This window comes from Notothenia rossii (genome assembly GCF_949606895.1).
Source record: "Notothenia rossii genome assembly, contig: SUPER_8_unloc_1, whole genome shotgun sequence".
Lineage (NCBI taxonomy): Eukaryota > Metazoa > Chordata > Actinopteri > Perciformes > Nototheniidae > Notothenia > Notothenia rossii.
In genome coordinates this window covers 365739-393679 of record NW_027640357.1, presented here as the reverse complement: position 1 = coordinate 393679, position 27941 = coordinate 365739, and the positions used below count along the sequence as shown (strand labels likewise).

The 27941-nt window shown below is 41.1% G+C and overlaps 1 protein-coding gene and 1 long non-coding RNA gene across 6 annotated transcripts in view; both read right to left on the bottom strand.

The window, feature by feature from the left end:
• The window catches only part of LOC307017501 (protein NLRC3-like), a 28458-nt gene extending 7814 nt beyond the window's left edge, over nucleotides 1–20644 (bottom strand). For 2 of the 5 annotated variants that reach the window (XR_013802202.1, XM_079694854.1), the window contains exons 1-7: nucleotides 20596–20644; nucleotides 19986–20108; nucleotides 18468–18572; nucleotides 17965–18069; nucleotides 5465–5664; nucleotides 2982–4797; nucleotides 2372–2545 (exon numbers count right to left, since the gene is read on the bottom strand). Coding sequence is in view for 4 of the 5 variants with exons in the window: in XM_079694854.1 (XP_079550980.1) it covers nucleotides 2372–2545; nucleotides 2982–4797; nucleotides 5465–5664; nucleotides 17965–18069; nucleotides 18468–18572; nucleotides 19986–20098 (2513 nt within the window). In the remaining variant the exon portion in view is untranslated. The remainder of the gene's footprint in view (nucleotides 1–2371; nucleotides 2546–2981; nucleotides 4798–5464; nucleotides 5665–17964; nucleotides 18070–18467; nucleotides 18573–19985; nucleotides 20109–20595) is intronic. The other 3 variants (XM_079694855.1, XM_079694856.1, XM_079694857.1) reach the window with 3 other exon arrangements.
• A 723-nt stretch (nucleotides 20645–21367) lies between these two features.
• On the bottom strand, nucleotides 21368–25594 carry LOC307017506. Its single transcript, XR_013802204.1, has 3 exons — nucleotides 25174–25594; nucleotides 23834–24045; nucleotides 21368–21410 (listed from the first exon to the last, which is right to left on the bottom strand). It is a non-coding gene; the product is annotated as an uncharacterized lncRNA (long non-coding RNA).
• Nucleotides 25595–27941: the final 2347 nt, after the last annotated feature.

Sequence of the window (27941 nt, the reverse complement as noted above, 5' to 3'; positions counted from 1 at the left end):
TAAACAAAAAACTCACACATTGGTCATTCAGGACAAAAATGTCCACTTACAAACACTACTCTAAAATGGCAACAGATTAATATTTTTAAAAACGTTTTGGGGTTCAATCTTTCAATCAACTTCAGTCCTGATCAAAAATACCAAATGTTAAATTATGTTCAGGATTTTAACCCTTGAACTGCCAGTTTGAAAACATGAATTTGCGTTTTCTATGAAAAACATGCACGAAAAAGGCAGTTATTTTCCATATAATGAATGTTGGGGGGGTCGGCTTTTTTTTTAATTGATCAGTCTTGGATATGTTAAAGATAAGCAACAACATTGATTTTTGGAGGATTATTAGTTTTTGCACAGAATCAGATTAAACAAAAAAACTCACACATTAGCCACTCGTGTCCCATCCACTCCCATTATAACACCATCTTTTGATCTCTCCGCCATACCGGTATAAAATCATGAGTTTTGTAATGTCAGGGTTTTATATTGGAGGAAATATTTCAATTTGTCCTTTTTACTGTATATCACCAGATGTGACATTTTACCATTGAATTACATGCTTGTCATTTCTTGGTTTCTTTGCCTGTTGTATAATGGAGCCCTGACAGCCATTGGAATACATGTATGCAACTAATATGATGTAGGTGTGTTGGTATGGATGTGGAAGAGTGGTATCAGCTGAGAAATGTGTGTGTGTGTGTGTGTGTGTGTGTGTGTGTGTGTGTGTGTGTGTGTGTGTGTGTGTGTGTGTGTGTGTGTGTGTGTGTCTTGATGTACAGTGTGTGTGTGTACAGAGACAACAATATACAGTAGATTTGGTTTACAGCAAGTCGCAGTTTTCGCCTCATATCTTTCTTTCTTTCTCTCTCTCTTTTTCTGTCACTCCCTCATTCCCAAACTCATACACACTCGTACATATTAAACCTCCTTATACCTTGTGTGTGTGATTGTATGTGAGAATGAGACAGGAGTAAGTGTGCTCTCATGGCGTTTTGTTTTTCATTTGTGCTGTTTCATGTGTCTTAGAGGTAAACAGATGTATGATCTTGACCCAGCTTGACCTCCATGTTTTGAATTGTTTGGAACTTCAAAGTCCTTTGATAATGTCTCTTTGGCAAACAGACATACACAGCCATACATACAGTCCTTGAAGTAAATAAAAACACCTGGCTATAAAGCCAAAGCTTCAAATATGTGTAGTTTGGCTGGATGGTCATTTCATTCCTGTAATACGCAACAAGCAGTAAGATGAAGAGGAGCTTCTCTGAGGGACAAGAGGTCTCATGCAGCCAGTAACTTCAGCTGCAGGACTCATCCTCTGAAACAGAAACACCCTGAGGAGGAGAATCTGGTGTGGATCTGAACTGTGCTTGAAAGGAGTCAGCACAAGGATAAAACACTTTTTTGCCAAACATGAGAAGGAGAATCTGATGTGGAGTTTGTGGTGGAGTCTGATCCTTCTTCGTCTGACCCTTCCCCTGAAAGTGGAGAGGACACAGAGGATCCCATCCCGTAGCTGAGCTACATGCCTCTGCACTATCCACACACACACACACGCGCGCACGCACGCGCGCGCGCACGCACGCACGCACGCACGCACGCACGCACGCACACACACACACACACATTTCTCAGCTGATACCTCTCTTCCACATCCATACCAACACACCTACATCATATTAGTTGCATACATGTATTCCAATGGCTAAGTTAACATAACATAATTTAACATTTGGTATTTTTGATCAGGACTGAAGTTGATTGAAAGATTTAACCCCAAAAAGTGTTTTAAAATATTAATCTGTTGTCATTTTAGAGTAGTTTTTGGAAGTGGAAATATTCGTCCCGAATGACTAATATGTAACTTTTTTGTTCAATCTGATTTTGTGCAAAAACCAATAATGCAAAAAAATCTATTTTGCTGCAAATCTTTGAGATATCCAAGACTGTTATAAAAAAAAAAGAGCCAGTCACCAGATATGTATTTTTTGGAAAATAACTAATTTTCTCTGTTTTCATCATGAAAAAAAACACTGGTTTCATGTATTCAAAATGGCCTTTAAAGGGTTAAAATCCTGAAAATGATTACATTTTTGATATTTTCTATTAGGGCGGAAGTTGCTTTAAAGATTGAACGCAAAAAACTTGTGAAAAACAACTTTTAATATAATGTTTTTATCAAAGTATTTTGCAGTGGACATTTTTGTCTCGAATGACTAATTTTCGTAGTCCAAACGAATGATACCGGAGGGTTAAGGAGACTCTGTTTGGTTGGTTTTAGAGTGGCAAGGGGCGTTATGTATGAATGCAGCATAAGTGCTCGAGTTGACTGCCTGAACTAGCTCGCAGGCTCCGCCCCATTTATTGAACTGACCTGAGAGCCTCTAGTCTGCAGTGTGGACTCTTTAGTCCAGAACTCAGCAGCTCCACTCCTAAATCCTGCAGATCGTTGTGACTCAGGTCCAGATCTCTCAGATGGGAGGGGTCCGACTTCAGAGCTGAGGCCACGACTTCACAGTGACTCTCTGAGAGTCTACAGTTAGAAAGTCTGTCACACAAATATTACAAAAAGAGTTAGCATTAAGAGAGGAAACATTATATTAACTTCATGAATTTGATGAAACAAGTTCATGTTCTGAGTAACATTCACTGTTAGTCAACTTAATATAATATTAGTTTTCTATATTCTTTGTCAGCCTGTCAGATCTTATTTTAATCTCTTAAACATTGTGGTAAAAACAGATGTTGAACAAACTGAATGATATCTGAATGACTGCATTCACTGATAACTGAAACATGCTGCTGTGTGATGTGATCACATGCTGCTGTGAGAACATCTCTAAAATCCTTCATTTGTTTGACAAGGAATATAAAGAGAAATAAAAACTGTAAAAGGTAACAATAATTATAATAAATAGAATAACTGATATTTGAAGAACTAAAGTTCTGATCTAGTTTATAAAGTTAATCACATCTGGACTTACTGTGCCTTCCTGCAGTTCCTCACAGCTGCAATCAGTCTCCGTCGTCCCTCATCTGATGTGTTGTACTTCTTCAGGTCCAACTCATCCAGAACCTCCTCTGACATCTGCAGCATGTAGGCCAGAGCAGAGCAGTGGATCACAGAGAGTTCCTGCTCTGATCTGTTCTTTGACTTCAGGAACTCTGTGATCTCCTGATGTACTGAGAGGTCCTTCATCTCTGTCAGACAGTGGAAGATGTTGATGCTCCTGTCAGGAGAGATTTCATCACTTCTCATCTCCTTCAGGTTGCTGATGGCTCTCTGGAGGTTTTCTGGTCTGTTGTCTGTGCGACCCAGCAGGCCTCCTAGGTTTCTCTGGTTGGACTCCAGAGAGAGGCCGTGGAGAAAGCGGACAAAGAGATCCAGGTGGCCATTTTCACTTCTGAGGGATTTCTCCATGGTGCTCCTAAGGAAGGCATCCAGAGATGGGTACTCCCGAACACTGCTATCACTGTTGTTATAGGACCCGTCTCTCTGCAGGAAGTCCTTCAGTACCTCTGTGTCTCTGTTGGTGTAACAGTGGAACAAGTAGACTGCAGCCAGAAACTCCTGGACGCTCAGATGAACAAAGCAGTAGACTGTTTTCTGGAAGATCACACTCTCTCTTTTGAAGATCTGTGTACAAAGTCCTGAGTGCACCAAGGCCTCGGTGACATCAAGACCACAGCGCTCCAGGTCTTCTTGGTAGAACATGATGTCTCCTTTCTCCAGATGTTCAAACGCCAGCCTCCCCAGCTTCAGAAGAAGCTCCCTGTCAGCCTCCGTCAGCTGCTGTGGACTCGTCTCATGTCCCTCTTCATACTTCTGCTTCTTCCTCTTGGTCTGGACCAGCAGGAAGTGTGAGTACATGTCAGTGAGGGTCTTGGGCAGCTCTCCTCTCTGGTCTGTAGTCAACATGTGGTCCAGAACTGCAGCAGTGATCCAGCAGAAGACTGGGATCAGACACATGATGTGGAGGCTCCTGGAGCTCTTGATGTGAGAGATGATTCTGCTGGACAGGTCTTCATCACTCCATCTCCTCCTGAAGTACTCCTCCTTCTGGGCGTCAGTGAAGCCTCGTACTTCTGTCACCCTGTCCACACACTCAGGAGGGATCTGATTGGCCGCTGCAGGTCTGGAAGTTATCCAGACGAGAGCCGAGGGAAGCAGCTTCCCCCTGATGAGGTTTGTCAGCAGCACGTTGACTGAGGACTGCTGAGAGACATCAGACACAACCTCATTGTTTCTGAAGTCCAGAGAAAGTCTGCTTTCATCCAGGCCGTCAAAGATGAGCAGCACTTTGCAGACAGCCAGCTGCTCTGCTGTGAGCTTCTGTAAGGTTGGATGGAAAACATGGAGCAGCCTGAGAAGACTGTACTGCTCACCTTTGATCAGGTTCAGCTCCCTGAAGGAGAGCGGGATCACCAGACTGACATCTTGGTTTCCCAAACCCTCGGCCCAGTCCAGAGTGAACTTCTGCACTGAGAAGGTTTTTCCAACTCCAGCGACTCCATTGGTCAGGACCGCTTTGATGAGAGTCTGTTGGTCAGGTAAGGCTTTAAAGATGTCCTGGCACTTGATTGGAGTGTCATGGAGGGTCTCCTTCTTGGAGGCTGTCTCCAGCTGCCTCACCTCATGTTGGGTATTAACCTCTTCACTCTGGCCTTGTGTGATGTAGAGCTCAGTGAAGATGCTGTTGAGGAGGGTTTCACTTTGATCAGTTCCTTCAGTCACACGTTCACATCTCCTCCTCAGACTGAGCCTATGTTCATCTAGAACCTCCTGCAGACCACGTTCTGGTGGAAGAGAAGGAAACAGGAGAGAATCAGGAACATGCTTTTGAGAATCTAAATATGAAAATCAAACTTAAAAATAGAGAAAGGGTTTAAAAAAGTAATGATTTTAATAAAACAGCTTGATGTCTAAGCTGTACAACACGATACTTAACCCAAAACAGATGAAACATGAAGAATCCTGGACAAAATACAACAATCCTAGCCATCAGATATCTTCACTATCTTCTGTAAAGTTATTTGCAGGGCTAACGTTCCCCTGAGCTTATGTCTGTCCAGCATTTTTGTAAGTATAACTAAGAAAAACACTGCTTTCTTTTTTCTCATTCACACTTCAAAAAAACACCTGGAAGAAGATCAATGCTTTACGACACTAAACAAAATACAAATACAAATGAAATGTGGACATGAAGACTCCAGAAGGAACAACCAAATACTAGCTGGCAGAGACGTGAATGTTATATTTCTGCAGTGCTAATGTTTCCCTGTGATTAAGACAGAAAGCATTTTTTAGGGAAACACTGCTGACACATGGTAAATGTGTTTGTACACACTGAAAAAGCAATGCCTTAAAGAAGGATAGGAGTTAGGGTCAGATGATAGTGTTTCTGTGGAAGAGAAAACTCCCAGCGCCCAGACGGAGGTAAAGACGCTGCATGAGTTCGGCTCTTACTTTGTACAATATTCCATCTCTCTCCACACTGAGGACAGCAGGAGTCTCCTGATGGAGGTCTCTGCTCCCAGGATGAGGTGATGCACTGTCTGCAGAACCAGTGTCCACAGCTGGTAGAGACTGGATCCTTCAGGACGTCCTGACACAGAGCACAGCTGGACAGCTGCTCCTCCACAGGAACACCACTCTTCCTCCTCCCTCTGTGGAGAGGAACACATCCTTTATACAGGGTTCGTACGGGTGCTTGAAATCCTTGAAAATGCTTGAAATTTGACGTGGTGTTTTCAAGGTTGGGAAAGTGCTTGAATTTTGGGAATGGTGCTTGAAATTGAGATAAAGTACTTGAAAATGTAAATGCTTTACTTTTACAATAAATTGCTGTCTGACTGAATAGTTCGCTTTTTAGATTAAAAGAAAAGAATTGCTTCGGTTTTAAATAAAACAGCCCCGCTCCGGCCTTCCCGCGCTATGAACGCGACCTGCAAGTGTTTTTTTTTGTGTGAACTGGGCATTCTGATGAGAGTGATATACATGACAGTATGCCAGGAGGTTGCTATTTTAACGAGCGTTGGCTATCAGAAGAAAAATACAAGCCATGGCTAAAACGAGGATTAACACAACGAATAGCCTCCTGTAAAGGTTGCCAAAAAGAAATTCAGTTGTTCTCGATGGAAGAGTCTGCGCTGACGAGCCACATGAAAGGCAAGCCGTAGAAGAGCATTTTGGATTAGGCTAACGTTGCATGTTACGTTTGTTTAAGCTAGTAACGTTAGCGAACTCAATGTGGGATAATTGCTGCAGGTGACAATAATTTCAGAGGAGCGTACCTATGTCAGTATGTGCGACAGTCACCATCCTGTGGTGTTTCATGTCACACAGAATGATTTTAAAAGCAATTTATTTCTACTGGTAGTATTTTTCGTGCCTAAACTTGCTCTATCGAAATCAGTCGCATTGACCCGAAGACACATTTTGAGTTATATACACTGTTGGAAAGAGGATAGTCCTTGCTTTCTAACGGAGGAAACATATTTTCGTTTGTACTGGTCTGGGGGAAGCTCGCGAGTGTGTGTGTACGTATATGTGTTTGTGCGTTTGTGTGTATTGTGTTTGTTTCCCGGGGAAAACACTCACGAGAAACAACGGCTGTTGTTATGCCTGCTGTGACGTTAAGTTACTCCGTTCTCCGCTTGTAATTATGCCTTTACAAGTTTCAAAGCTATTTATCATCTGAATTTGCCGAAAAATAAGTTTAATATTCTGAAAGCTAAGACTTTGTTTATTTAAAATCAGATGAAAACAAACTGTAACGGACCCTGCCGTGTTATCTGATACGCAATATATTCATAATTTCAGCCGGAGGGAGGGGGAGCAGCGCTACGGAACAGCAGAGTGGTGAACTTTAGTGGAGTAGAAGTTTAGTACACAGTTGCATAAAATGATAAGTATTTTAAAATTGTACTTAAGTACAGTACTTGAGTACATTTACTTAGTTAATTTACACCACTGTATGCTACTGTATGTCATGTTACTGCCATGAAAGAGGTTAAACAGCGACATAACTGAATGACAACTATCATTTTCAGCATCTTACTGATAACTGTTTTATGAATAAACAATTTGTGTTAATGATATGTTATTTAGGAAAGAAGCATCAAGATTGGATGAGAAGACTTCAAACTCCAGGTCCTACATTGGGAGATCTTTTGGATGCAAGCAGCACAGCTACATCCACATCAGCAACCAGCAGTGTAGAGAGAGCCAATACAGTGGAAGCCACAAGTGGAGTAGCGACAGGAGTTGCCCCTCTAATATCAGCAGGTTCATCAAATCCAGCCAATTCATCCAGCAATACCTCAGGCACTTTAACATCATTTTTTAGCTCTAATCGACTAGCCACTATTCGTACAAATCATGTGAGAACGCAGGGGCCATTTTCCAGACAATGTTTCCTGACAATGATGTAGCGAAGCAGTTCAGTTGTGGGGAGAATAAAGTGGCATATCTCACTACATTTGGGATTGGTCCTCATTTCTCTTCCATAATGAAGGCCAAAGCCAAGAAAGAGTCTGGATATGTTCTTCTGTTCGATGAAAGTCTGAATCAGGAAATGAAGAAAAGCCAGCTTGACATCCACATTAGATTCTGGAATGATAACCAAGTAAACTCAAGGTATCTGACATCGTTTTTCATGGGTCATCACACTGCAGCACAAATCTATCAGAAGGTTGAGACAGTGTGTTTGGATATAGGCTTCCAAAACCTGATTCAGCTGTCAATGGACGGCCCAAATGTGAACTGGAAACTCTTCTCCATAGCCCAGCAAAACATTGAAGGACAAACCAGCAAGAAAATGCTAAATGTAGGAAGCTGTGGTTTGTATATACTACACAACTCCTTTAGAGCAGGGTGTGCAGCCACAAACTGGGAGCTGGGAAATGCTCTGTCAGCCCTTAAATGGCTTTTCAAGGATGTTCCAGCTCGTAGGGAGGACTATACAGAAGTCATTGGTACCTCATCCTTCCCTCTTGACCTCTTGAATGTGGAGGTAGCTGAGTGTGCCTTACAGATTTTGCCTTCTCTAAAAATATACATCGATGCTGCCAAAATGAAAACTGTAACAGAACCATCTACTAAGTCTTTTAAGACTGCTCAGATGATTGTTCAAGATGACCTCGCAAAGCTCAACTTATTTTTAATGGTGGCAAGGGAAGTCACACCTTTTTTTGAAGTTATACCAGACTGATAAACCGATGCTGCCATTTATGAGTCAGGATCTCTCTAATATACTGAGGAGTCTATTGGAGAAGTGCCCAGTGTCATGAATAATGCAACTACCACAGTCAAGCTTCTGCAAGTTGACTTAAAGACCCAGTGAAGTGCATGTTTTTGCACCAAAATGAAATGGCAGTTTGATTCCTTACATATCATTGTGCCTGTTCATGGCTAAAATAATTTTTAATAATTCATAATCAATGAATTAATGAATTATTAATTTTGCTGTCTGAGCCTAACGGAAGTTGCAGACGATAGTGGCTGTGACGTCACAAGATGTACCCAGTTGCGATTGTAAACATGGCGGAGACTCTGGAAAGTGATACTAGTGTGAGAGAAATGATTGATTGGGCAGCTTTTCGGACAGGATAGATGAGGAAAGTGATCAATCTGGTGCACTTTGAGGGCAACATTAAGAGATTTATGGATACAGCTCTCAACACTCATATGAAACATATATTTCAATAATCAAAAAACATTGGAAGGATTTCTTAACCTATTTTATACAACTAATATTACATAGATGGAAATATTTGTTTACATAGATGACCAAACCCACTGAGATAACTTAGGCTACAGTTTACCTCCCTGAGCTGACGTTATCTCTCTCAGTCCCACAGGAGAGCACTCTCCTTATTGTTGAAACAGCTAATCTCCGTTAGCTCCGAGCTAGCACCAGATGCTAACGACAACACTGTAACTCTCTCAGTCTCTCTTTCTCTCTCTCTCGAATCGACCAGTGGCCTTTATTTATCATGATCAATCAAAGAATCTACGAAACAATGACACCAGCCAGGCTCACCTTCATCTTTTGGGAACAGAAACATCGCCACTTCGGCAGACTTGACATTACTACAGCCAGCGGCAATGCATCGTTTCCCCTGTGTTTTTCATCCCTCTTTCTTCACTGTCGCCTCCATTGTCAGGTTTTCTCGATTGGCAATCACTTCCAGTCGACTCCGACACACTTTCCAGGAAAATACTGGCTCAAAAACGTTGAGAAATTCGACTTTGAAAAAGAGAAAAAATGAACGGTGGTGAATGTAAACAGTGCGGCGGCGTCCATCTCGTGAAGTCACGCAGTAGATCGCAAGCCTCGCCCACGAAGGCGAAGGTCGACTGCAGATTTCCCCGGCAAATTAAAAACTCGTCAAATTCGTTGATATTCCAACATCTTTTGATATGGGTTCCAATGGACAATTTTGGTCATTACTATACGTATTAGCATAACAGATCATGCACAGGTGCACACTTCACAGGGTCTTTAACTGACCCAGACAACCACATGGATGTCACCAAACTGAGAGTGGGATTTGTCACGGAGCGAGGTCTGGAGGTACACATGAAGAAGAACTCAGGTGCTGAGAGGTTGAGGCTGGAGTTCAGACAGAATTGCAAGCTGTTTTTGCTGAAGATGGTCTCCAAGCTTTTTGAAAAGGCTCCACTCAAATATCCCCTTGTAAGAAACTTGTCTGTTCTGGATCCAAGGGTGCTCCTCAAGAGCAAAGAAGTAAGCACACGAAAATGCACTACTGTTCTGCGGCTCCTTTTGGAAACTGGCCGCATTGAAGACAATTGTTGCGATGAGATCATTAGGGAGTTTGGTCACTTCTATGACCACAGCCTGATGTCAGCGTCAGATTCCTTCAGGGACTTCAACCCACAAAGTGGAAGATTGGATTAATTCTACCAGGAGCATTTATCCAACAAAGCAGAGTGTCGTCATCTATGGGAGGTAGTAAAACTTGTCCTGGTCCTTTCACATTGTTTTGTGATGTTTTATATTGGCTAAGCCAGGTTATATGGGATGCCCAGTCTACTTACAGATGGGTCACTCATTTTAAAATATTAAACTTTGTTTTATTTTTCTTTAATTTTTCATCCTCATGTAGAATGCTATCACGAAACACACATTTGGTTGTTTATAGCAAAAAGAACATCTGATTTAATGTGAAGTAGGGAAATAATCATCAAACCTCCTTCAAACTATCGCTCCTGATATTCTACCGTTTCTCACCCATTTCATCAACACTTCTCTAACTTCTGGTCACTTTCCAAACGGTCTCAAGGAGGCAAGAGTAAACCCTCTCCTAAAGAAACCCACTCTCAACCCGTCTGATGTTAGAAACTACAGGCCTGTCTCTCTCCTCCCGTTCCTGTCTAAAACACTTGAACGCACTGTCTTTAAACAACTCTCCTGTTATCTCCATCAGAACAACCTTCTGGATCCGCACCAGTCTGGTTTCAAGGCAGGTCACTCCACAGAAACTGCCCTCCTTGCTGTCACTGAGGAACTGCACACGGCTAAAGCAGCCTCCCTCTCCTCTGTCATCATCCTTCTGGACCTGTCTGCTGCATTCGACACGGTGAACCATCAGATCCTCCTTCACACTCTCCAAGAACTTGGAGTTTCAGGCTCTGCACTTTCCCTCCTCACCTCATACCTCAAAGACCGCACCTACAGGGTTACTTGGAGAGGGTCCGAGTCCGACCCTTGTCAATTAACTACAGGGGTCCCTCAGGGCTCTGTTCTTGGTCCCCTCCTCTTCTCTTTGTACACAAACTCGCTCAGATCAGTCATTAGCCCGCATGGTTTTTCATACCACTGCTACGCTGACGACACCCAATTAATTCTGTCCTTTCCCCGCTCAGAGACCCAGGTCGTCGCACGCATCTCTGCTTGTCTAGCTGACATCTCTCAGTGGATGTCTGCTCACCACCTCAAGCTCAACCTTGACAAGACTGAACTGCTTTTCCTTCCGGGAAAAGATTGTCTCACTCTTGACCTAACAATCAACATCGGCCCCTCTGTTGTTTCCCCGACTCAGACTGCAAGGAATCTTGGTGTGACCCTAGATAACAAACTGTCCTTCACTGCAAACATCTCTGCTACAACCCGCTGCTGCAGATACACTCTTTACAACATCAGGAGGATACGTCCCCAGCTGACCCAGAAAGAGACCCAGGTTCTGGTCCAGGCTCTTGTCATCTCACGCCTAGACTACTGCAACTCCCTCCTGGCTGGTCTACCTGCATGTGCCATCCGACCTCTGCAGCTCATCCAGAATGCAGCGGCTCGTCTGGTCTTCAACCTTCCTAAATGTTCCCACACCACACCGCTCCTCCGCTCCCTTCACTGGCTTCCAGTAACTGCTAGAATCCACTTCAAGACACTGGTATTTGCGTACCATGCTGTGAATGGATCTGGCCCTTCCTACATCCAGGACATGGTTAAACCGTACACCCCAGCACGTGCACTCCGCTCTGCATCAGCCAAACAGCTCGCTGCACCCGCACTGCGAGGGGGACCCAAGTTCCCATCAGCAGAAACACGTGGGTTTGCTATCCTGGCTCCAAAATGGTGGAATGAGCTCCCCATTGAAATCAGGACAGCAGAAAGCTTACACATCTTCTTCAGACTGAAAACGTATCTCTTTAGACTCCACTTCCAGAGATAGAATTACTAACAAAGCACTTATATACTAATAAAGGGCTGGCTTATCTAAAGCCAGTTGAGTAGCACTTGAAATGTTTGGCTCTATGAAACCTGATGAACTTATATGATTCTGTTTTCTTCAAGTTTGTATTTTGTCGGTTGAACGCACTTATTGAAAGTCGCTTTGGATAAAAGCGGCAGCTAAATGCAATGTAATGAGTATAAGTATGTGTATGTAAATATGTAATTTACAATTGCCGCTGTAAGCTGCTTGAAAAGCTTGAAATTGCACCTTGAAAATGCTTGAAAAGTGCTTGAATTTGACTTTGGAAAAGGTGTAAGAACCCTGTTTATAGCTCTTTACATTAGTGGAGCTGATTCTCACCAAAGGTACAACAAGGGGGAACATTCTGGTTTGGTATTTTAAAAAGGTTTCTATCTCTATATAATATTTCTTAGTGATCAGTTAGTTTCACATTACTAAGAAACCAAACAGCATCCTGTCTGGATTCATGACATCACCCAGAGGAGCACATGTTCCCTGTATCTACTGAGACACACATCAGCTGCATTCATCTCTCTAAAGTTTAAACTATAGCATTATGAACCCAGTTTACATAGAATTTGTTGTGAATTAATTACAATAAAAATATGGAAAGGATGCCGAAACAACAACGTGATGATAGTGATTTGAAGCAAAACACTTTAAAAGGTTTGTTTTCTGAATGAGATCAGTTTCATTAAAGCTAATGTTGGAGCTATATATCGATTTATATTATTTAATACTTAAACATTTATTTTCTTGCTGTTATTGTTTATAGTAGTAGTGGAAAACATAAAACAAATCCACAGGTGCAATTAATACTAGACAGCATAAGCATAGAAAGAGAAGATGAAAGGGAGTTCCTTGGTGTGGTTTTAGAGCACAACATCAGCTGGAAGCCTCATCTCACTCATGTAAAAGCTAAATGGCCAAGACTATCGCAATATTGGGGAAAGCCAGACACATTCTTTACCACAACTCATTGTATACTCTATAACACACTCATATTGCCATATCTGATTTACTGTGTGGAGATTTGGGGAAACACGTACAAGACCAACCTGCAGCCGATATGCACATTACAAAAAAGGGCAATAAGAGTAATCAATAATGTTGGATATCTGGAACACACTAATGCATTATTTTTGAAGTCACACATATTGAAGTTCACTGATCTGGTTCCATTTAAAATGGCACAAATCATGTACAGAGCAAGACATTAAAAACACTGTTCATAGACGGAGAGGGGGGGTATAATCTGAGAGGAAATCTACATTTTAAACAACTCTGAGAAGTATGAGTATAACAATCTGTGGGGTGACTTTATGGAATGGTTTGGAGCAGGAGTTCAAACAAAGCACAAATATAATTCAGTTTCAAAGGATGTACAGAAACACTTGTTTGGAAAACTATGAGAATGAAGAGAGGTGTTTGAAGATGAGAAATGATTGTATATGTATGTATAAATGTAAATGTAAGTAGAAATAACTTGTATAAATGATTTAAAGGACAATCATTGATCAGTAAGGAGTGGGAATTAATAAGCATTTGCTTCCTCCTGCTCCCTTTCGGTCACATATCATTTATTATTATTAATATGAAGATTTTTTGTTGAATATATAAATATTATTATGAATATGGATAAATACTGTATTTTAACAATACGGTATTCTGTCTTTCACATTTCTTATTTTTTATTTGTTATTTTGAATTTGTTCGTAATAATAGGAAAGAAATATAGGAACCCTGTTGGTCGTTCTTTGTTCAAGATATTGGATCATATAATAAATGCACAAACGGAAAATCTTGTCTGGACCTGGATCATCGCCCTGCGGAAGAGTCGCTAACTGGTGCTGTGTTATTTTAAGTTAATCATCAGTTTCATTTCTATATGATTTTGGCCGCTACACTAAGCTAACATTGTAGCTGCTCCATCAATACTCACTAACTTGATCTAGTCATAAGAACAGCAGTTATTATATTGTGAGTACCAGTCTCTGGTTGAAACACGTACATTAATAACCCTGATGTAATTGGAGCTACTGTAGAGCTCTGGGTGCTGATGACTCCTTCTCTGATTCACGTCAGATCGTCAGTGACGTCAGGAGCTGAATCTCAGCACTGACACGTTTTTGCAGAGCGTCACAAACTTTACACTCATGTTGTTGTAACCCACTCAAATAATGCAGTGAGTTTTAGACCCTGTAATAAACAGCAGTTCCCACTTGGGGCAGTGCTGGGGCAGCAGAGTCTGCACATGAGGGAGGAGAGGAAGAGCAGGCCAGGTGTGGTTGTTAATGAGGCTCAATGAGTGTGGGCCCTGTGTGCGTAAGAGTGTGTTCGAATTGTTTGATGTGCTTTTTTTTTTGATGCTGCGGGGAACCAGGAACTAGCAGAACCGACAAAAGTTTTTGGAGCTGCAGTTTTTGTCTTTTCCTCACCAGAAAAAGGATTATAAAGGATTCCTCTCTCCAGAAAAAGGACTGATGGTCATTGGATTAACAGAGAGAGAAACTACAGACTACCCGGGTTCGATTATTGTTCTTCTGTCCATGTGAGCAGATTGGGTTTCACTGGGGTGGATGAGGGTTTGTGAAAGTGTTGTGTGAACGATTAATAAAATGCCGGCTATATTAATTTGATATTGTTTTTTTAATTTATATTATATTCTACTCCTCATTGAAAGCAACCTAGTACATAGAAGTGTTACATTGTAATTTATCAAGTTGTGTGAATACACTGAGGACATGAACTTCACATCTTCACTTCATTCATGTTGCAAGGTACAATGTTTTCTCTGAATTGACTCAAAGCTTAAAGAGCATCTTGCAGGTTTTTTTTTTTTCTACAATTATGCTTAAACTTGCTTGAAAATTACAATTTAAAAAAGTGAATGTAGGATTTGATATGTTTTACGAGGGGCAGGAATTCAGAGAGAAAGGAGCAATTTTGAGCTCTGCTCTTAAACGGCTTTTTTTAAGGTCATACGTCAAACGCGTCATATTACATCACAAAGGGGAAACATCTCCGCTCTCTGACCGCGGGTATAGTTAGTAGTTGCGTTGAGTTGAGCGGTTGTGTTTTAAGGAGCTGGTATTTTCGGTAGTTTTACATTGTATTTCACCATTTGTAATCATGGTGCAGTATTGTGTTTGTGCAGGTTGCACAAATACCAGCCTGTCAGGACATCGAGTCCACAGTAAAAAGGACTGGAGCTAGCGTTCGTTCCTGGGTGCGTTGTGTATCCACCTCCCTGCAGCACATACTCTCCACAGCTTTATCAGGAAACCGTATTACTTCTCTCTCCCCCCCCCCCCCCTTCGCTGCTCTCTCTCCCCCCCTTCGCTGCTCTCTCTCTCTCTCCCCTCCAGTACACAGCACCGTAAGACGTAGTGTGGAGTTGCATTAGGTAACGCTGTGGTGGCTGTACTGCTCCAGCCGTCTCCTTTGTGTTTGTTTGTTTCCCCCTGTCTGTGTTGTTTGTGTGGGCGTGGTGGCTGTCACTCCTGGCTCCCGGCTCAACCTCCACTCACCTGCTGCAATCAGCTGTGCACCCTCCCCCACTACACACCTGCTTTCCATCAAGCCATTTACAACGGCATATCAACGGAGGCTCCACAACCTTTCTCCGCCAGATGGTCAAGTATCAGCCGTATCTCGCGTCTCTCCTCCGGTACACAGCACCGTAGTGTGGAGTTGCATTAGGTAACGTGAGATACGGCTGATACTTGCGCATTAGTTTCTGTTATGGATCAGTATCAACAGTCCTGCCAGTAACGTTACTATATTATCAATGCTACGTTAGTTATAGCCTAATATATGATAGCTAACTTCACAATGTTGTGATGTGACGTTAGCTCCAGGGCTCGACATTAAGGACTGCCCGATGGCCCGGGGCCATCTAGTATTTAGCTCGGGCCATGAAGCCTCACCTGCTGGTTGCCCGATCGGGCAATCTATTATGCCAGTATCATGCAGCTCGCGGATCCAGTAATGAGTGACCCGACAGTAAAACTAAACATATCAAGAACTAGTTACGGTAGTTTGAGAGGTAATTAAAATAGCTACGAGTGATATTCTAACCTGAAGTGTGTGTTTTATCCGCTCACCGCTGCATGTGATCATGCAGAGCTGCGTGTCGACTCGTCAGCAGCAACTGATCTCTCTCTCCCGTCAGATTAGACTTCGCTCCCATTTATGTCCATATTGATCAGATCTAGCTAGTTCTAGCTAATGATAGGACTTAGGGATGTCCCGGTCACCTTTTTTTGCTCCCGATCCGATTCCGATCATTTGATTTTGACAATTTGCCGATACCGATTTTTCCCGATCCGATCTTTATGCAATGCATTAAGAGAAAAAAAAGAAAAAAAGCATTCAAGTTGTCCCTTAAGGTTATTTTTTTTATTTAAATTGGATATTCTATCCAACATGGATATAGCTTCTTTCTTTCACAGCAGCATTGGATCAAAACAAAATAAAGCTTATCAGTACTCGTTAGCTTACTGCTACAATTAAAATTACTGCTTATTAAAAGACACCTAAACAATAAGTATCGCTATGCAACTGGGTGAGGCCACAAAGTATAGCGCAGCATAATGCATTTGTTTACATGCCCACCGGAACCCCGAGGCATTACCAACAGATCAACGCACAATCAACCCATACAGGACATCTCTTTCTCCACATTACGTGTTAGACATTAGAATTGACTATTCTTGTCTGTCACATAAGCGGCGCAACTGAAGCGGTATTGTGCTAAAGGGAAATTATTTTGACCGAAGAGATTTAGATTTGCCGGCTAACGGGAACTCTGACGTCGCCATTTTGTGTGCTTCGTGGATGCGCTCGGCTCCTCTCGACTGCTGCTCGGGTCTGATCCCGGATGAGGAGGCATTCGTTCGACCAACTTACAGTAGATAACATTACAAACATTTTTAACAGGGGCCATAATAATGTAAATAATGTTTGTTTTGGCAGTTATAGCTGAATGTAATGTTTTCTACTTTTTTCCATCTGATGAAGGCATTTGCCTTCATCAGATGGAAAGTGTCTTGACCAACAACTTAAGTATTTCTTATAGCTATGCAGGGCATGCAAGAGAGCAAACACTAACAAGAACAAACAAACAAGTGAAATGAAGGATAAAATTGAAATTGTAAAATATAATATTGTGCTGGTTCATCTTATAATTCAGTCTAGAGAATGCACCAGACAGCATCTACAGGAAGACCTGGAAAAATCTAAATGTTCTAGGGGGAGGCCCCCCAAACCCTTCGTGCCATTTCGTCCGCGCGCATTTTTCAGGGCAATCTCTATTGGGCTCAGGGCCATCTGTAAATTAGCTTAGATGGCCCACAGGGCCATCTCCCAAAATCCTTAATGTCATGCACTGAGCTAACATTCTGTAGCTAACGCCGGTCACTCACCAAGATAGCTGCCCAGTTCTCCACTGGTTCTCCTCACACCACAGCTCAATTTCTCTCCGATGGCCGTTATTTCTTCTAATCCTTGGCTGCTCCTGGTCTCTTGGACGCCTAGCAGGCTCATAATTATAAGGTTGTGGTCCTTCATATGCATTCGAATATTCATGTTCAACTTCTTCTGTGTCTTCTGTGTCCAAACTAGCATTGGGATCCATGTTTATTAATACGTTACACCGGCCGCTCTCCCCCTTGTGTCCCCCGTGTTACGTCACACGCGGGAGGTCACGTGCCGAGGCTTTTTTATGCTGAAGTTAACATTTCTTACAAAAACGACGCCAGATGTCACTGTAGTGTATATTTTTGTATATATTTTTTTGAAAATCTAGTGTATTCATAATTTTCCTACACATTTATTCACAGGTCTTTAACCTGGAAGTTGCTCTTTAAACAAAATAAGTTATATCTGCTAATGCTAAACAAAACCAGCTCCCAGGTTATTACTATTATTAACAAACATCTTAAATATATATCTAAAAAGAGGCTTAGATAGTCGACCATTTTTTAACAACGATATATATTGTTTAATAAATAGTATTTATCCATATTGTCATTTTAAAACCGTTTTGGATATTGAAATATCCTTAAATAATGTTTACTGTTCTCTATTCTCCTTTTTTACTTTCCTCTACAGTGTTTCCGTAATATCTAACTGTGTTTTCTGTACTATACTGCACACATTACTAAAGAACAGTTTAGATTATCAGATGATATAAAAACTGAATCCTCTGCAGGTCAGTCTACAGAAGAAACAGACTCTTACTTTGTGTTTGAGGGTCCAGGTTCCTTACTGAAGGTTATATTAAAGCTTTTAGAGCGGTCACTCTTCAGAGACAGACAGCTGGGGACCGGAGACTCTGCTCTCCGTCTGTGGAAACAACACATGTTTTAAATATCATCAGTTCTTGTTGAGAGCAGATTTTGACTTCACTCTGTTTACCAGATTAAACATTGTGGACTTGTTCTGAACTTTCAGTCGTGCTTGAGGGTTTCTGCTGTTTCAGTTCATTTGACAGTGAAAGGTTTTACATGTTTGTATTTGATTAGCTTTCTTTAACACAAAGTCCAACATGTAGAGTGTGAGGATGATTTCACTAGAAGATCATTTACTATCTCTGATGATGCCAAGGAGCAAGAGTTACATTAAACTTTGTTACTGCACACTACTGAGTTTCTTTACTTTGATCATTAAAGAATAGTTCAGATTATCAGATATTATATAAAAACAGAATCCTCTTCAGGTCAGATTACAGAAGAAACTCTTACTTTGTGTCTGAGGGTCCAGCTTCATCACTGAAGTTTATATTAAAGCCTTTAGAGCGGTCACTCTTCAGAGACAGACAGCTAGGGACTGGAGACTCTGCTCTCCGTCTGTGGAAACAACACATGTTTTAAACATCATCAGTTCTTGTTGAGAGCAGATTTTGACTTCACTCTGTTTACCAGATTAAACATTGTTGAACTTGTTCTGAACTTTCAGTCGTGCTTGAGGGTTTCTGCTGTTTCAGTTCATTTGAGAGTGAAAGGTTTTACATGTTTCTATTTGATTAGCTCTCTTTAACACAAAGTCCAACATGTAGAGTGTGCAGGTACAATGTCGTTTTTTTATTGACTCTATACTTGTTTTTTAAAACAAGTTGTATCTGCTAACTTCAACTCTATGTATTTGTTGTTCTTTTCTTTTCACTATCTCTGTAAAGCGACTTTGAGCACCTGTAAAAGCGCTTACAAAATAAATCTATTATCATTGATGCTGAACAAAACTACGGAGCCCCCTAAGGGACATGGAGAAAAAAAATTTGAACGAAAAAATAAATAAAATGTTTTGCGAGATCTCCCAAAACATTTGCGAGATCTCGCAAAACCCCTTTGCGAGATCTCGCAATACTTTTCATTTAGTACTTCCTGGTCAGTTCGGCTGCCACGGCAACACAGAAACCACAACAATGGAGTGGCTCATCAATTTGACTTTGAGCTTGGCCTTAAATATAAAGATATAACACCAGTGCTTGGCAATAGGCACGGGTTTCACACAGACTGTATATATAAAGGGTTTCACATAAGTGAAGGCACCACAAGAGGACACTCAGACCGAGGGGACATGCACGTCCCTCTGAGTTATTGACAGATTCGAATTTCGCGGATCAATAACTCATGAACATAACTATGAACATAACGTTGTAAAAATACAAACAACATGACTTTATAATCATAGCAAGGTAGACAACGAGCTACAGAGTCGTTTTTATCAGAACAGTTCGATACGCGCCGTCATCCGAGCTAAACATCAAGAATTGGTCACACTCTGCAGCTTGAGGAGGGAGAGGAGTGCTTAGGGACCGAGATCTCGCAAAAGTATTGCGATATCTCGCAAAGGGGTTTTGCGAGACCTCGCAAATACATTTTTTTTCCTTCTCCATGTACCCTAGGGGGCTCCATACAAAACAAGCTCACAGGTTATTACTGTTATTAAACATCTTATGAATAAATGTAAAAAGAGGCTTAGGTAGTCGACTGTTTTACCTATGATATATATTGGTTTAAAAATAGTATTTATCAATATTATTGTCATTTTAAAACCATGTTATGCCACTGATACATTGATGATATAATAGCATATTGAAATATCCTGAAATAATGTCTAATGTCCTCTATTCTCCTTGTTTACTTTCCTCTACAGTGTTTGTTTTTGTATACTGCACACATTACTAAAGAACAGTTCAGATTATCAGATGATATAAAAACTGAATCCTCTTCAGGTCAGATTACAGTAGAAACTCGTACTCTGTGTCTGAGGGTCCAGCTTCATTACTGAAGTTTGGAGGTCTGTCTTTAGGCCGGTCACTCTTCAGAGACAGACAGCTGGAGACTGGAGACTTGTCCTCTTTCTCACTCATCTTCTCCAGTCTGAGAGATAAACCAGTCACACACACACACACACACACACACACACACACACACACACACACACACACACACACACACACACACACACACACACACACACACACACACACACACACACACACACACACACACACACACACACACACACACACACACACACACACACACACACACACACACACACACACACACACACACACACACACACACACACACACACACTTATTTAAATCCAAACCATCATAATAAACTTTGGTTTAAATTCAACAAATCAGTCAGACTCCAGACAGGCCGCTCTCCATTTTGACTTTACTGGGAGTTACCTGTTATGTAATTATGATGAATCAGAAACCAGTATATACAAAATGTAACATTTGAAAATGTCCCCTTGGACTCTAACAAATATATCTTTTTTTTATTCATACAGTCTAACAGAGTAAATCATGAATGTCTTAAAAACCCAGCAGAACCTGGTTTTAACACTCACCTTGTTTTCTTCCTCCTGCTCTCTCGAAGTGTAAAATGGAGTCTGGCAGTCTGACTTCATACTTGGACTTTAAAGTCCTTATCTTGCGTAATTTACTGTAGCTGAAAGATCATAGAACTGTTTCAAAATGCATTAACTTGTTGGGTCTTATTCCAGTAACACGTGATATAGATCGAATATCGTTTCCTATTTGCTGTAAATCACTTGTTAATATCGGGAAAATGGGTCAAATTCAGAGGTATCCAGAAAAGTCTGGATTCAAACTTGCCGCTGCTTGGTGCTGTGTCGTGACGTCACGTGTGGTTCCGCGAATCCTGGTGAGTTCAGCCCGTCCCAGCATCACACAGTGTAGCATTGCTGGTATAGCCGCATGTCAACTTTGTGTATCAGTGTTTATCTCCGAGTTTGTCTTGTTTTTTCCGGATCATGGTGAAGAGGTGTGTCGTTGGCGGGTGTAGCAACACCAATCGGGATGGTTTTACCGTTCATTTGTTCCCGAAAGAGAAGGTTTTACGGGAGAAATGGGAGCGATTTGTGCGATCCGGACGGCAGCAGGGAGCCAGACAGCGGCAGCCGGGAACCACACGTGACGTCACGAAATGGCCTGCTTCCAGAAGCAAAGTTTTTTTATTGGACCTAATATTTTTCCTTTTTTTACATATTATTCAGTATGAAATAAAGAAACATACATTGACTATCTGTTGCATACACCCCCCAGAAATCAACTGCCAAAAAAAGTTTTTCATGTAAGATAAGGACTTTAACATCCTCACCTGTCTGCAGCTCCTCCCTTTGTTTATAACCAGCCTTATCACCTGGACAGGAACACATACACAGATTATTTTCAGTAAGATAGAAATAGCAGGGTTCATACTTTTTCACCAATGATTTTCAATGACATTTCCATGACTTCTCCATGACCAAGGCTCGACAGTAAAGGTTGCCAGGTTGCCATTGGCAACCATTCAGAAAAAATGTCAACCACTTCTTGGCCTTTGGTTGCCATCAGTGGCAACCAGTTTTTAACATAAAGAAATAAGGATAGCAAACAGCTAAATGTGCACCCCAAAAGAGATAAATGTTAATTATTTGTTGTATTAAGAGTGATATTTAATTATTGTTGTGACCAGTCGGAACCTGATACTTAAGTTGCACGTGCATTGGTGTGATTACGGAGCCAGAAAGCGATGCACGTTTACTCGCGTGCACGGTGCGCCGTGGCCGTTTCTCAATCGCGAGGAAACTGGCTTCCAAGCCAATATTTCAAGGATACTACTTCATCGAGTGCCGCCGAAGGACTGTTCCAATCTCCAGCATACTGTACTTGGAATTCCACCGAGGCCGCGTCCTTGGTTTGGGGGTAATTTCGAGGCTGCACATGGGTAGACTTCGCGTCCTTAAAATTCCCACAATGCTTTGCGCACGGACCAATTTCCCCAAATCTGTGGCTGAAAATGTAAGGCGGGGCCTCTCATATGACGCACACCTGCACACTTGCTAGCCTGTTCCACTCTTTCGTTTTCCGAATGCCAGGAAGGATTCTTGCCTAGCTTCTGAAGCAAGTGACTCGGAAGACATGTGCTACCAAGCAAGCATCCTCAAGATTGAGAAACGGTCTGTGTGTTTGGTTTTACAAAAAATGGCGAAGCAAATTAAGTTGTTTGACTGTGGGGTAAAAAGTTCGGCCAACCAGTCAACATCTCAAACGAATGTTCAAAATGATTCAACTGATTAAGCGTAAGGTAAACCCAAACGAAAAGCAAAGAGGAATGTTGTCCATTCACTTCCGGTAACTTCAAAATAAGAGTCCCGATCTTATTACTACCAAAATAAAAGTGCAAAACAAAACTTTACAATCGGAAAATATTGCCATAAAAATATAATCACTTCTATAAAAAGGTAACACATTTTAAATATAGTTAGACATATTAATAAATAATTTACAGCATTTATAATTAATATCTAATTCTTAACTGTGAATGGTTTTCATTTATTTAACATTAGAAATGTATTTGTCTGGCCAATCCAAGACTTCGATCCTGAAGGGCAAATGGATCTATGGTGGGGGTCAGCACAAAGGTCAGGAAAACCCACATTTGAAAGGGAGACAACGGATGACCAAGAAACTGGTGATCTGTGGAAGAACATGACAACAGCTGCACTACTGGTATTTACAGCAATTGAGGGTGGACAAGTTTATTACCACTTTAGTTTCAATTAATTGTGTTAATTACTTATTCTAAAAATTTGAATATTCTTTTATGTCACATGTTCATTATTAAGTTGATGTATAACTGTATAGTATCTTAATCATTTAAAATATAAGGTGACTAAAAATGGCAACCATATTTGCAGTTTTGCAGTTTTGCAACCAAAAGCTTGGCAACCACTTTCAAAAGTTAGCGTTGAGCCCTGATGACCTTTACCTCATTTTCCATGATCAAAAAAAGTAGTCTCTCAGCGGTACCCATGAAACATTGTTATATGAACATGGTAAGCTGGAAAATAAGGTCTGCATATGAAACATGTTGTGCCTACATAAACAAATTGAATAGTAGGCTTACTAGCTCCTACAGACTGGAGACTAGAGGGCGTGATTGTAAAAATCTCTCACCAGCAAAATACCTCGACAGTTAAATGCCATCTTACGTTTCATTACTATATAGTATTTATTATTGTTATGGTATTACTATTTCGGCGATTAAATAAAATTATATTTGATGCAACTTTGGTTACATTTCCATGACTTTTCCAAAACTTTGGGAAAAATATTATTTTCCATAACTTTTCCAGGGCCTGGAATTTGCATTTTGAATTTCCATGACTTTTTCAGGTTTTTAATGACCATAGGAACCCTGAAATAGACATGCAGCTAAACACAAGCAGAACAAAGTTATTAAATAAAACCTCAGTGTGAAAACAACCCAGTACAAGTTTACATCCTGCATTCAAAACCTCACTAAAGTTAAAGTGTGCAGGTGCACTGCTGCATTTATTGCAGTTTACAGCTCTAGATGTTTTAACTCCTTAATAAACTATTGGTTAGTTTAATCTGTGGCAATGCACCATATTCTATAAGATCATATGTGTTTGTAACCGTGTCCTGTGAAAACCACATATTGCCTAAGAGTCAACATTTCACATGTCTCTCATTAAAACAGCCCTGTTTCTATCTCTGAGATGCTGCATCTCCCTAGTAGAGGTATAAAGGTGATGTACTTAAGTAATGTAGAAGTACCTTACATGTGTACTCCTTTTAAAGCACTGGATTAGCAGATCCTTAGCTGAAGCACCTCATACTCTTTTGGTTATTGTGTTGATGCCGCGTCCACAGCAGTCTCAGAGCTGCTCAGTAAGTTGATGGGGGGATCCACATTGTTGATGGTCTGCAGGTTGTTATGTTCAGCACCTCCGTCTGTAGGTCCATTCTCCTCTTCTATACAAAAATATCTATATTTATGAGAGAGATGTACTAGTGTAAAATGTAGTGTTATCAATGGAACCTAATCATATTAATTTACTTTTAGACAAATGCTAAAGTTAAGCCTTAATGCATTACTTTTCTTTAAAATATTCAATTTAACTTGAAGATTAATGTCAAACTTTTCTTAAAAGTGTTTCAATATAACTTGAACAGAATTAAAAACAGCAACATAATGAATGTCTTATCATGTATAGGCCTTTCAAATACAATTATAAATGTGTATGTCACCCCTTGTAAAAAACATTTTGATTAGCAAATGTAATTTACATATTTGTTTATAACATTACATTTCTTCTGTAATTCAATCACATAATTCATACCATCAGTAGAGATGAAGTGCCTTTTCTAAAGTAGCCTAGAAATAATGCCAGATAGTACCTTTATATACTGTCACAGTTTGCGTTTCGCCTGCCGTCTTGTAAGAACACTTTACATTTCATGATATTTACTGACCGGTATCATTATTTAGTTATTCATACATCAGTTTAAAACGTGTATCACTATTAAATAACGATAAAATATGTTAATGTTGTTGTTGGTATCTAGCACAGCATTTACATGAAGATAAGCCCCCCCTCCTCGTCTTGTTTGAGTGACGTGAGTAAACTCAACTGACAGCGCGAGCCTACGGTTTGAACGCACTGTCTCTGGGCAGGTTTAGCGCGAGCTGAACTAGAAAACCGTTGGATGGATGAAGTCACTTTACCGACCGTTGCTTTGGCCTTAAAAAAATATCCATAATTATCCCCAAATCACCTCCATTTCACAGCTCAAGCTTCTACAACAGGGGCTAAGAAGCTAACTACTGAGCAGAGAGGCTAATTAAGGAACACAACCTCTCTGAAGTTTACCTACAAACATAGTTACCGCTAAAAACTTTCAAAAAGCGTGAATTTTAAGAGAATTCATTATGTTTAGATTTTCGTGTAATGTTAGCTAGGTTAACTGACATTTTCATTAACAGTCTGCCCTGAAATAAAATCTCTTTATCAACATTAAAACAGCAGTTATCTGTTAATTTAACTAAATGCAACTACTTTTAACTACATTTAAATACTTTTAGTTCTTCTTAAAACCGTTAAATATCAGCTCACCTTTCTTCAGCCGAAAATATCTGTGTTGCTTGGTCACCACAAAATTGGAAATTCACAAATCACATCGCTGTAAAATAACGTATTCATCCGCGGCTTTGGTTTTCATTATTATCGATCTTTCCGGTTGAAGTTATTCTCTTGATCTCTGCGAATTGAAACCAGCTGGTTCACTTTCTCTATAACGTTAACAAACAAATAATGTCCCTGTAAAATGCCTTAAATCAATGACAGCAACTTCAAGACCGGGACTATTTTCACCGCGTAGTAATATGTCATCGCCACTGTCATGTTAAGAGGCATGGAAAGTTCTACACACAACCTCTCTGAAATGTACCTAAACATAGTTACCGTTCAAAATTGTAATGTTAAATAAGAGTATGAATGCTTGTGACTTATTTATACATATTTGGTTAATGATAATCCTCTAATGTTTGGTAAACTGACATTTCCATTAACACTCGCCCTGAAATAAAATCTCTTTATAAACAAACAGCAGTTTGGTGTTAATTTAACTACTTTCCGTTCTTCCTAAAACCGTTAAATATGCAACCACTCACTTCACTTTGTCTTCACTCAGCCGAAAAGATGCCAGTTAAGTGACCTGTTCATTCTATGAGGTCCGTTTGAGGTCAAGGAATAGTGGATAGGAAAAGGAGCCGCAACCACCATTGTACCGTGTAAAGGTTAACAACTGAATTTATTTTATATTTATCCAGTTTTATTTGTGAAGGGAAAATTGTTCAATTTAAGATTTTAAAAGATAAAAGATACATAGGCTACACAAAATAATAGTAAGGATCTGGAATAAAAACAAAAAATTATATTTGAATAATAGTTATTTTAATTATAGTAAATAATGGTCCACAAAACACATTCATTTCATTTAAAAACATTTCTTTGATATATTTTTCATCAGGTAACGTCATGTAAAATGGAGAATGAATAATCGTGTTGTAACACCCACCATCCACCTATCAAGCTTCAGATAATTGGGCTTCCGGTGGACGTCGAGGAAGATGGCTGCTTAAGTTCGTGGCTCCGGCGCCATCACCATTTATTTTGCTTAAATATCCCACTATCAGTGATACTTTTTATCTCAATCACTAGTTATAAGTCCCAATAGTCATCTGTTACATTTAAACATGCCGAACACTAAAAAACCTCCGAAAACCGTAGTTAATGCAACTCAACAACACCTGGTTCTCAAGGCTCTCAAGTAGCCCGAAGACTACGAATGTCTCACCGGACATGTCGGTGTTGAACTCAGCTGCTACTGAGCCTACCAACACCGTGATTCTCGAGCTTCTCCAAAAGCTATCTGAGGACCAAAGAAAACACTTTACTGACCTGCGGAAAGAACTATCGGAAAAGCGGAGAGCCGTTGATGCTGTTGAGGAGAAGCTAGCTGACGTGCTTACCCGAACTACCAGTGCTGAGGACCGGCTGGATATGCTGGAAGACACAGAAGACCAGCGCCGCAAGTCTCCGCCAGCCCTGGCTTCGGAAGTAGAAACGCTGAATGCTAAGCTGGTGGAATACGAGGATAGGGATAGGCGGGTGAATCTACGCATCTATGGATTCCCGGAGCATTCTGAGGAGAAAGATGCTTTATCCTTCCTGAGGACAGCGCTGCCGGACATCCTTCAGAAGGATTTTCCTGGGGGCCTGGATTTGGAGCATGCTCACAGGTCTCTAGCCCCAATCAGGCCTGGGGCTCCACCGAGACCTTTCGTGGTGCGTTTCCTGAGATTCCAGCAAAAGGAGCACATGAGAAACGTCGCGAGGGAAATCGGAGATGTCAGGTGGAAGACCCATAAAATAAGCTTCTACCAGGATTTCTCAAAGGCAACGCAAGATCGGCGACGCTCCTTTTTGGAATGTAAACGGCTACTTCACTCGGCTAAGATCCCGTTTGGCATCGGATACCCGGCTGTGCTGTCCTTCACTGCACCCGGTGGGACTAAGCACCGCTTTGATGACCCGAAGAAGGCTATGCAGTGCATCAAATCTTTATAAACTTTTTATTGTTATCACGGACAGCGGACTGTGTCTTAGTAAACTGATTATTTAGCCCTCCCCTCCCCTGAAGAACACTGGATTATTGTGGTAAGACATTTTGAGCTCCGGTTTTATTTAATAATTCGTAGGTGTTTGGCATAACAGCATAAGGGCTTTGGGGGTGGGGGGGGGGGGGAGCGCGAAGTTTCAGTTACGCTGTCTGCCTAGATGGAACCCCCGACCCGCGGGGCGTATACGTAGACCATCGTTTTTGGACTGCCTTTTTCTTTCTACATTTATTTTTTAAATTCTTTTATTATGCACGGACCATATGTAGACCAGTAAGTCTTTCTCTTGTATTCCTAGCCAAGCATAATTTGTCCTGTGTGTATGTGTGGGCTGCGTGTGTGGTTGTCGCGCTGGCGGTGTGTTTGTGGGTGTCTATTTGGTATGGAAAGCCCAAAGTATGGCGGCAAATCTCTGTCATAAATCGCGAGGGCATATGAGATCCACGCGAGCACAAGTCAAGCAGCCGCGGACATATATTATTTTCGCGAGCATAAATCGCGAGGGCATATGAGATCCACGCGAGCACAAGTCAAGCAGCCGCGGACATATATTATTTTCGCGAGCACTAAAACGGCACTCGCGCGAGAGCAATATTGAAGCCTGCAGGGCAGAAACATGCCTTGAGCATGTGCAGCATCTACATGAGCTCTCCTGCGCTCTCGCGAGCAATTCCTGCTCTTCTGCTCGTGAAACTCTGGCCT